The sequence below is a fragment of the Quercus robur genome, chromosome 11 (genome assembly GCF_932294415.1).
Source record: "Quercus robur chromosome 11, dhQueRobu3.1, whole genome shotgun sequence".
Lineage (NCBI taxonomy): Eukaryota > Viridiplantae > Streptophyta > Magnoliopsida > Fagales > Fagaceae > Quercus > Quercus robur.
In genome coordinates, this window is record NC_065544.1 from 16,943,061 (window position 1) to 16,954,161 (window position 11,101).

Here is an 11,101-nt window from a genome sequence, read left to right on the forward strand (position 1 = left end):
ATCAAAAGTCTTCTCGTGTTAAAGAGTTTGATAAGATTTATATATTGCTCTTTGCAAATATAACTGACAGCTGGTTTGTCTTTTAAAGTTTAAACCAAAAACTTACAAACAAATCTTATGTGTTTGGCATTTTCTGTTTAACCTATAATTCTTTATTTGTAAGATTAAGAACTTGTAAGTTGTAACACAGCACAAGCAACATTGTTTAACCTTTAATTCTTTATGCCAAATTATACAATAAGTTTAAGAATAAATTAACTGTTTTCGTATCATAAACTATGTATCATACTTGTTATTTTCTTCCAAAGATTCAAAGTCGGTCATTCTGTCTTTCCACGGACTAATAAGAAAAGAAATATAAAAAATTCAAGGTATCTAGGCTTTAAAAAAAAAATATATATATATATATATATATATATATATATATATATGAGTAATGTTAGAAATATAAAAAATTTCATATTCTTTTTTATAATTGTTAATGTAACAAGTGGTAATGGAAGTAACATCATTTTTACAAAAGTCAATTACTTGTATCATTTTTATTAGTGAGATTTTTTTTTTTTAGTATATTACAGTATACAAACTCAATAGTTATGAAAAATTTTGTATCTCTAAACTTATTATTTTAAAATTGACTGGTTGAAATAGATGTGGCAAGAAACAAAAACTCTTGAGAGAGAGATAAACCTGCATCCTAACTAAGAAGTATTAACAATTAAAGTGTTCATGTTCTGATCCCAATTCCTACCATAGTTTATACAGGAGTTGTACTAAATTATGAAATACATTTATAGGTTTGTTAGCCTAACACCTTTTGTAGTATCTGAACAAAAATATTAAATAGTGAAAAAGCAAAGGGGAGCAACATAGTTATCATTAAAAAGTAGAAAATGATGGACATAGAATTATGTAAACATGCAAGCCACTGTCCACCACAAGCAAATACTATAGCAGAATCTCTCTCACCCACCTCTTAACTTCTCATTAGTTTCTCTTTATAAAGAGAGCTTCCTCTAACTGTCACCAAGACTCACCACCACAAGTACCATTAGCAATAAGAACAAAATGCAAAAGCATCACCACTACCATTTCCTCTTGATTTCTTGCTTTTGCTTTTCTACTCTAGCTCTTTCATGGAACCAAAACATGCAATTCAATCAAGGAAAGAACTATGAGGGCTCCTCAGATCTAGTGGACCTTCAGTACCACATGGGTCCTGTCCTTGCATCTCCTATAAATCTTTATATAATCTGGTATGGCCATTGGAACCCAACCCAACAAACCATTATAAGAGATTTCCTCTATTCCCTCTCTTCATCTTCTTCTTACCCTTCTGTCTCTGATTGGTGGAGGACTGTCAGGCTCTACACTGACCAAACAGGATCAAATATCACAGGGAATATAGCCCTCTCAGGTGAGTTCTATGACACTAAATACTCCCATGGTGGCTATCTCAGTCGTTTAGCAATCCAATCTGTCATCAAAACTGCTGTCACTTCATATCCAAGACCTCTACCTCTCAATCCTCACAATGGCCTCTACTTAGTGCTGTCTTCTTCTGATGTTCAAGTCCAAGACTTTTGTAGAGCAGTCTGTGGCTTTCACTACTTCACTTTCCCAAACATTGTTGGCGTCACTGTACCTTATGCTTGGGTTGGTAATAGTGGAACTCAGTGTCCAGGCATCTGTGCCTATCCATTTGCATGGCCTAAGAATTCAGGTAAGCCACCACCAAGCACAAATGGAGGCAACAATATAATGCATGCACCTAATGGAGATGTGGGTACTGATGGAATGATCAGTGTGATTGCTCATGAGCTAGCTGAAGTGTCAAGTAACCCACTTGTGAATGCATGGTATGCTGGTGATGATCCAACTGCACCAACTGAGATAGCAGATCTGTGTGTTGGTGTTTATGGGAGTGGTGGGGGTGGTGGATATGTGGGGAAGGTGTTTACAGACTCATGGGGAAATGGGTATAATGTGAATGGAGTGAAAGGAAGAAGGTTTCTTGTGCAATGGGTATGGAACCCTTTGCAAAGGAGATGCTTTGGGCCTAATGCTGTGGATTAAAGAGTGTTTCATTGTAAATGTTTTGCTATCATTTCTTCTACTACTTTACCCCTTGCTCTTATTAGAAGTGTCTCAAAAAGGGCAGGTGAGGACCGGATGAAAAGAAATGGTAATCAAATGAGGCTAGGCTGGCACCTGGTGTTGAAGGGATGGCCAGCTTGATGTGGAAGTAAATATCTTGCTTTTCATGATGACCCATGCTTTTTATGCTTTGCTTGTTGAATTTATAGTTGTTTCTCTGTATGCAAAAAGGATCTATATAGAAAACTGTTGATCATATTTGGAGCTGTTTTTGAAATGATTAGTGCTCAGTTGATGTAAAAAGATCTCTCTCGAGTTGCATTAAGGGAAGAATTACAAAATATATGATGAAGCATCTAAATACATTTCCATATTGATCAATGACAAATGGTCCCTTTATATGGAAAAAAAAAAAAAAAAAAGAGTTATGGTCTCTTATTATCACAGGGAACTAATCTTTCAATCAATAAAATAAAGTATATGATATATCACATTCAAATTTAACTTGATGATACATTATGAGAAGAATGGGGTAGGCCAATAAGTAAATAACAACAGCCTTCTCAGAAACAAATCAGAGTAAAAATGTTCTCCTATATAATTTACCACCAAAAAAGGAAGACCCTTTTTCTTTTAACATAACAAATACATAGCTACAAAACTGTAGACCTATATGAATATCGATGCTCTTCATGTCCCCCCATCCTAAACTCTTATGGCCGATACAGCTCAAAGCCTAAGATTTCTCGAGAAACACCTAGAACGTGGATGCTTTAATAATTTTGAATTCAATTTGCTACATTCTTTATGATCAGATAATCCTATGTGAAATTCACAACACATCAAAACATCGGATACAGGTGTGATCAATAAGCCTATTTACAAGGCTCTCTGGCTCTGGAATGAGAGCAGATGTCAAGCTGTTCCAAAAATGAAAAGTCAACGACTTATCCAGCATCTTTCTGAACAAATCATCTTGTCGAGCTTTCTCAGTCTCAGTTGCCGGTGCAGTAAAATATCTGTTTGCAGCTCAAATGGGTTAAATAATAAACAAGAATATGAGAGCCATATGAACCAAAGGCACTACACAATTTGTTTTAAAAACATAGAGGACAGAACCATATAATAGAAAAAATTTAAGGGAACATAATCAGACAAACACACATGGCAACTATGTGGCTCTGGGAAGCAAAACAATCAATGACACAGGTGAGCTGATTTTTTATGTCAGCTAAACATGTATAAACTGGCCCAGCTTATACGAGGATAACACACATCAACAAAGAGACCCTTGATCAAATGACATAATTATGGAAACAGCAATAATAATAATAATAATGTGATCTATATTTTTGTTCATTAGGCACTGGAAACATCTCTTCTAGTTTAACTTGAAGATTCAATTCCAGTTAAAAGAGTATCTGATAAATAAGATGAAAATGTTTTTAGAAAGAAAGGAAAGCCTAAATGCTAGAGCCAGTGCAAGCATCGAACCAACAAACAGACAGAAAAACAAACAAAAGAATCTTAAACCTCCAAAGAGGAATGGACAGACCACTTGGAAAACCAAGGAAGTCCAAGAGAAAAGTAATTTAAGAAGAATATCTTGAGCTTTAAAAAACACACCAGAGGAGACATAGTGGAATCACCTTTGAGCTTGCATCCATAATTAATGAAACATCTATCTCAAATGTCCCTCAGACCCACAAAAATGAAATATCCAAGAATTAAAGAAACAAGCAAACAAACAAACAAAAAACAAATACAGATAAGGACCCAAATGAAACACATATATCATCTGATTTTGGCTAATTAAAGTATCAATACTAAACATATCTATAGACATCATTTTTTTTTTATAGGTATCTCTGGACATCATTAAGGTAATGAAAACACCTTAGCTAGTAGATTAAACAAAGGGAGTAACAGCTGCAACTTCTTAAACCCTCATACTTAGCAAAGGCAGGATTTGATCCCAAATTTCCAATGCAACTGCCCAGAACCTTACCAGCTAAGCATGCTATCCTTTTTTTTTTTTTTGGTAAACAAAATTTTAGGTGAGGAGAGCTTCCCATACCAGGGCCAGGGCAAGCCGCAGACCTCAAAGAGGACTTACATTAGACTTATAGATCACCCCCACCAAGGAGGACTGCTGGCAGCAGGACTCGAACCTAGGCCTTTTGGGCGAAGCATTCGAGCCTTACCAACTGAACCAACCCCCGTTGGCAGCTAAGCATGCACCTTCAACATCTTGCACAAATATATATATATATATTGACAGTGAATAAGCCATCAGAGCTGTAAAAAAGACATCTCCAAAGTATCTTACCATTCCTATAAGGCTTGCATGGCCAAAATCCCTTTCCTTATTTGAAATTTCTACCAACAAAGATATTCTTTTTGTCTGTAATTACATTTTACTGTGACCACACAAGCTACTGTTCATAGTACTTGTTAAAACTACGAACCTTTTAAAGTCTATCAACCCCCATAAACATTTTATGCCTTTTAGCCTTCAATCAACTTCAATGTTTAAACTCAACTGCCAAGAAATTGTTAATTTTAGGTGTGAGTGTTCTTTGTAATTTTCTCTAAGAAATACAACAAAAGAGAAGTTTTAATGCTTCTCAATCTTGTTCATTGTATTCCAAATTGTTCATGATCATGAAAACATACAAATAGGCTCGACTGGTTAAATATTTGATAAATTAAAATATATATATACATATATATATATATATATATATATATATATATATTGGACAATATCAGTAAGTTCTTTGGAAAAAAAATTTTGAAAGAATTTTTTTTTTTTTTTTATAAGTAACAATCTTTATTAAATCAGAAAAACTTCCAAGTATACAGGGGTATACAAAGAAAACCAACATCAACATTTCAAAGAGCATAGCTCTAACAAATCAAAGAAAGAATCACAAGAGAAAGCTTGAATAGCTCTAGCCCATTCCAGCAAAGAAAAAAGAAAAAAGACTTAAGCTCATTAATGTATCAAGGATTTTACAAACAGATGGGCATTCATTAATGAACTATTTTAGGAAACTTTTTATTGGAAAAGGAAAAGCAACTGATTTTTTTGACAGCTTTTTCAATTTCCCATAAAAAAAGTTTTCTGAAATGGTTTATTAATGGATGCCCCAAGGGCACCTATTAATTGGATTCTTGTATCAATTATAAATCAGCATTATTAAATACAAAAAATGAATTTCCAGAAGAACGGAAGAAGGCTTTTATAATACAAAACTAAGACTTTATTTTGGTGCCCTGCTGGTATGGATTGTGATTTTGAGTGATTTGCAAATTTTTACTGATTCAATGATTAAGAACCACAAATATTGAATTAAGACTAATTGGAACTTACATACAAAAGCTCTATGCCTGACCTAGTCTAAACCCTATCCAAATGTAAAATTAGGAAAGCACATTGTTCACGGCTCTAATCTGCTCCTGCTCCAGAAACTGGGCAGTCAAATTCCATGGATATAATGCCCTAGGTTATCCAATTGAGGACTTACGTCTGGACATTCAAAACTCATTGAATAGATTTTAGTTTAAAAGAATTGATCGCCAGTTCATAATATTGATCAGTAAACCCTAATAAAGCAGTATACCAGCTATTTGCCTCCACCCAATCACTAACTTCTAAATGTTTGGCATCATAAGATTTACTCCAAAACCATCACAGAATAGGCTCCCATATCATTGAAGCATACAATTAATTGATTGATAGGTGATCTACAAACTCAATTTTACTTTAAAGGCTACAGAATAGAAGAATTCTGCTTAATTTGTCTCTCAAAAATATAACCATGCTCATGCTCAAAAATTAAGTGGATGAAAATTCCCTCACATATATATGCACTAAAACATATAAGATGGAAAAGGATTTAGAAATATACCTTGAGATATTTTGAGAACTGATAGGGAAGAAAATGAAAGAATCTTGCACATTCAGTTCCAGCTGTTTAATGGATAGTTTCTCTTGACTCCAAAACTTTCTGGAAACTCTTGTCAAAAGATCAGCCCCATTCCATCTCAATTGAGTGTCATCATAAGTCATATAGAACTCTTTCAGGCACTCCATTATGAAGGGACTGCATGGAAAGGGGAAGAAATATCATATTTAAACATACAGTGTCTATTGCAAAAAAAAAAAAAAAAAAAAAAAAAAAAAGAGGAGTAGTTGATCATATAGAACTTCTTTTCCCCAATAAATGAACAAGACAAATCTGCAAATAAAATTTCCCAAAAAAAATACATAATAAACATCAGCTCCATGTCTGATACTCGAACATAATCCATTCTTTGAATTTCTAAAACAATTCTTTCCCTCCAACCCATCTCATTACTCAACCTTTTTCAGGAAAGTTATTACAGTTCAATGTGATGTTTAGAAACAGATCAGAGACAAGAACAAAATGCACCACAAACAAAACATGTAACCATAAAAGTTTTTTATTTGCTTTTTGTGTGTGTGTGTTTGTGTGTGTGGCCGGGGCAGGGGGGGTGGGGGGGGGTGGGGGTTGGTTTGGTGGTCAAGTGCGCAGAAGAAAATTTTAAAAATCTAGTGAAGAAAGGGAAGGAAGAACCCGGAGGGAGGGGCTCTAACATCATCAGCGAATATGTTCTGTTAGTACCTTTGCTTCCTAAATGCCATCACAGCACCATTCAGAGAACTTCCAGCAAGATGATCCTCCATACCAACAGAATTATTAAGCAAAGATAGTGGTCTCAAAACTATAATATCAGAATCAAGATATATTCCACCATATCTGGAAAACACAACAAAAGAACAAATAATTACACATGGTAGATGACCAATATCAGCATTTGGAAAATTAGATAGCATATGACATATCACAATGAACCAACTATTAATAACTAGTTTCGTACAAGAAAATAAAAACTGACACAAGCGAGCCTAAGAAGTAAGAACAAAATAAACATGAATAATTTCCTCCTCAATGTACATAAGGGAAAACAAAATATAGTTGCATCAGTATAATCTTCTCAGGAAGCAGTCAAAACGCAGTCTCCATGAAAGCATCTTTAATAAGAAACTCATTTATTGTCAAGACTATCCTGGAGGAAGTGAAATGAAAGTCTCTTTTCCCAGTACAGTCTGGCTTACCAGAAAAGCTTACAGGAAAATAGGACCCAACTTTCTCATTATGCATATCCAGTAAAAAAATGCAAAATAAAATTTGACTTAACTTTTTCATGCGGGAAAATGACTTGTGAGGCCAGCATTTTTTTATAGACAATCAAAGACACAAAATTATGGAAAAACAGTTACATTCCTATCTCCTGAAAATAAAGCAGAGCCATATAGTAAAACTGTCTTGCCTCACAACTACAGAGTACCTATGAAAACATAATTGATCAACAACGAATGCTGGTAAAATTCTACATTGAGAGCAGCACTTAATACAGTGAACCAACATTCAACTTTAGCAATGTAAAGAAGTAAATAATAAGGTTAGTTTCATTAGAACTTCAAGAGAAATAATCAAAGAGGTTGAATAATCAATATGCTTTAAGTTGGAAGAACTTCAGGATCCTTGACTCCAGACTAGTAACTGGTTCATTGGTTCATTGAATTACTCCAAGGACAGTAATTAAACTATGTTTCTAATTAACCTTATAAAAAAAAAGGCAAAATATTATTCTGATGACTTTCATCTCCTCAGAATGACAGTAATTTTCTGCACTTTGCTCATCAGCCAAACAACATCCTTCTTGGTGGCTAAATAATCTTTCTTGGACAAAATTTAGCTACAAAATTGGTTGTAGCATAAGGCTACAACTTTACTCAATAAAATAAATATTACTACATATTTTGAAAATCTAACCCTTGAATTACATGTTCTTTACGTTCTTAATACACATGTCAAATTTTGTGATAATCGAATATTATTTACTATATGATCTATAAGCTCATATTTTATGCATAATTTTAAATTACAAAAACTTGCAATTTAAACAATTTATTGATGACATAGCTTTTGATCTTTAATTTTCTAGAAATTTTGCAAGCATGAAGGATATAAGAAGAAAATGTAATCCAATGGTGGATTTGTTAAAATTCACCTCCAATAAAAAGATATTGGGTAAAGTTGTAGCCTAAAGTTACAATCAATTTTGTAGCTAAACATCTTTCTTTTTTAAATCCTTGTAAACCAAAACGGTTAATGATTAGAAGAAATTTAATTTTAGGGAAAGTTTATATGGCCTTATTCAGTTATAAAAGAACACTCTATATACTATGAGTTGAAATCTGGAATTGAGTAGAAACCCATCCACGGCTTAGTTTCAATAAAATCACAAATTGGCAGTAGAGGGTATTGGGTAAAAAGGAAGGAGTCTTGATGGTTTAATATGTGGCTCCTGTATATAGTCAGGAAGAATTGAGATAAAATGCAGAATTTAAAAAAAAAATATATATATCCTAGGGCATGTGTCTAGCCTTAAATTGAGCATCAAGCACGCCTCAAGCAGAAATCACATATTTGAATATATTTGCACAGCTTATAGAAATAATTTGAAATTGTTCCTCATTTTAATCAATAAACAAATATTTTAATTAAAGATAATCCCCCAGAAAAACCAGCAATTTAGCATGTTCATAGATTTTTTATTGCTAACTACACATGCACCAAGTGCATCTCCATGACCTCAAGGAGAGGATATGTCATTTGAGCTAAAGATCAATGGCAGCATGGTCATAGATTATGCAGAGCTACGACTATAATGTAGTAGTGTTTATCTAATATTCACATGCATGATCCCCTTTTGTCCTTTTTCTTCTGTTCTACATGATTTCATCTCCAAGTTCTGCTGCATTTCCCACTTATATCAGTTATATGTTCATCAGACCTTCACATTTACTAAAATAGAAACCAATCAAGGATTCCATAATAGATAGTCCATAGTGGACTGGAAAAACTCACAAAAAGATAAAATTGAAGATTCACTACCCTAGATGGAAAATATTGATATGGCACTAAGCATACTTACTTATAGAGAGCAGCAAGACGGACAAGCTCACTATAGTGCGTAGGATAAAACTTTGTCTTTTTCCATTCAAACCATACAGAAGCAAATACATGGGTTGGTGTATCCTCCAGCAATTCATCAAGATTTGGCATTGCAACAGCAACTTTGTAACTAAAAACAAAAAATTTATTTTAGACAATACAGTTTCAAAACCAAATGAACAAACAGATATAGGAAAAAGAGGCAGTTAGATCAGAGAAATACCCATCCTTCACAAAGCTATCTTTGAAAAAATCAAGCTCAATCGTTTCCGAGAACACCACAACACAGGCATCTCGATGCTGTGAGAGCAAACTCTCAAGCCCCCGCTGATGTCGCACACTATACATCCAAGGTGGCGAATTCCACACCATAAAGACCCTCACATCACACTTCCCCTTCCTAAAAAATGCATCCATAAAATCTGAAAAAGACAGATGTGGATGTACCCCGGGATAATACCCCCATCTTTTTCCATTGGCATATATATGACCTGAAAACTCAGTCTTGCCCCCAACAATATCACCTTTATCGACATTAACCAACCCACCACCATTTCGACCCAATTCAGCATTCAACTTATCATCAGAATCAGCAACTCTATTTCTATTCAACCCATTACCAACATCTTTAACTAAACTCCTAGCCTCAGCTCTCTTACTCTTACTCTTATCAGATAAACCCGAAACCCCACCGTTCTTATCAACAATTCCCCTACTATTCAACACATTACCTACATTTTTACCCAATTCAACATTCGACATCCTATCACCCTCATCAGACAAACTCAAAACCCCATCATTTCTATTCAACCCATTATCTACATTTCCAACTATACCCGAAACAACCCCATCTTTTGAATCGACAATTCCCTTACTATTCAATCCATTATCTACATTTCTCAAATCTCTACCATTAGCATTAGCATTAAAACCGGGTTTCGACCTCTTACCAGTCTCCGAAACACTCAACGGCCTCTTGGTCAAAAAGGGTGCCTTCTTGAACTCATGGAGCCACCATTTCTGGACCAACCTATCACCTCTAGTGAAAGTGGTGACCCCAACCCCATCTGGGTCTTGAAGCATTGGATTGTTCAAAGGGTTCAAAGTCTCAAAATTGGACTTGAACATCATATCCTTCCGCAAAAAATCGCTCTTTTTTTCAAACCAATCCCCCCAGACTTCCCTCAACGGCGAGGCCTTAAAACGACCCGTCGTTTTCAACAACAACGCCTCTTCGACCGCGACATTTGCAGCTTTTCTCCGTACAGTCTCGTCCAACGGCACGTCGTCGGAGGCAAACGCTGATTTACTCCGATCATCGTCGTCAACGACAGTCGTACTTCCCGTCATAAACCCTAGAAATCGATCTTCGCCCTCGACGACCAAATCGTCTTCGTCCCAACTCGTCGTCGTCGTGGTTTTCTTCTTCTTGAATGATTTCCTGATAGCTCCGGTGACATGGTCAAAGTAGTACCCGGAAACCCTAGGTAAATTCCTCGACGTAAACGACTCGTCGTTTTGTTGCTGTTCTTCTTCTTCGCCTTCTTCTTCTTCCTCGCCTTCTTCTAATACGGCTTGTCGTTGTTGTTGCTGGTCTTCGTCGAGGATGTCGATTTTGTCGTCGACGTTGTTGTTGTCGTAAGAGGAAACGACGTCGCTGTTGTCTTCGAGGAGGGGGTTGGAATCGACGTCGTTTTGGTAATGGTAGTGACGGTTGGGAGAGTTAGAGTGAGAGAGACGAGAGTAGAGGAGAGAAACGGAGAGGAAGAGGAGGAGAAATGCTGAGATCACGGCGCACAACTGTGCTCCGTTACGCCCACGCCTACGTGTCCGTTGCATATTTTCTCTCTCTGTTAAATTGACGGCATTTATGTATATAGCTGAGAGGAGAGGCCTGGACTCTCTGGGAACTGCGAAGAAAAAGAAATGAAAGGGATCTTGGTTTTCCTGTG

General features: G+C 35.6%; 2 protein-coding genes across 3 annotated transcripts; one reads left to right on the plus strand and one right to left on the minus strand.

Moving 5' to 3' along the window:
- The first annotated feature begins 940 nt into the window (after window positions 1-940).
- On the plus strand, window positions 941-2,470 carry LOC126707712 (protein EXORDIUM-like 7). Its single transcript, XM_050407572.1, has one exon. It carries the CDS (start codon window positions 1,069-1,071, stop codon window positions 2,074-2,076), a length of 1,008 nt encoding a protein of 335 aa, XP_050263529.1. The 5' UTR covers window positions 941-1,068; the 3' UTR covers window positions 2,077-2,470.
- Window positions 2,471-2,564: 94 nt separating this feature from the next.
- On the minus strand, window positions 2,565-11,101 carry LOC126707711 (uncharacterized protein At4g19900). Of its 2 annotated transcripts, XM_050407570.1 has the most exons (5): window positions 9,373-11,101; window positions 9,130-9,279; window positions 6,750-6,884; window positions 6,012-6,206; window positions 2,565-3,116 (listed from the first exon to the last, which is right to left on the minus strand). In XM_050407570.1, exons 1-5 carry the CDS (start codon window positions 10,986-10,988, stop codon window positions 2,930-2,932), a joined length of 2,283 nt encoding a protein of 760 aa, XP_050263527.1. In that variant the 5' UTR covers window positions 10,989-11,101; the 3' UTR covers window positions 2,565-2,929. The 2 variants fall into 2 exon arrangements, with proteins under 2 accessions (XP_050263527.1, XP_050263528.1); XM_050407571.1 differs by lacking the exon at window positions 6,750-6,884.

Excerpts from the sequence above, each read along its gene's own strand:
- LOC126707712 (XM_050407572.1), top strand. The coding sequence starts at position 1,069 with ATGCAAAAGCATCACCACTACCATTTCCTCTTGATTTCTTGCTTTTGC.
- LOC126707711 (XM_050407570.1), bottom strand. The coding sequence starts at position 10,988 with ATGCAACGGACACGTAGGCGTGGGCGTAACGGAGCACAGTTGTGCGCC. Across the intron at positions 9,280-9,372 it reads GATAGCTTTGTGAAGGATGG|TTACAAAGTTGCTGTTGCAA; the intron begins GTATTTCTCTGA and ends TTTTGTTTTTAG. Across the intron at positions 6,207-6,749 it reads ATGGCATTTAGGAAGCAAAG|TCCCTTCATAATGGAGTGCC; the intron begins GTACTAACAGAA and ends CTTTCCATGCAG.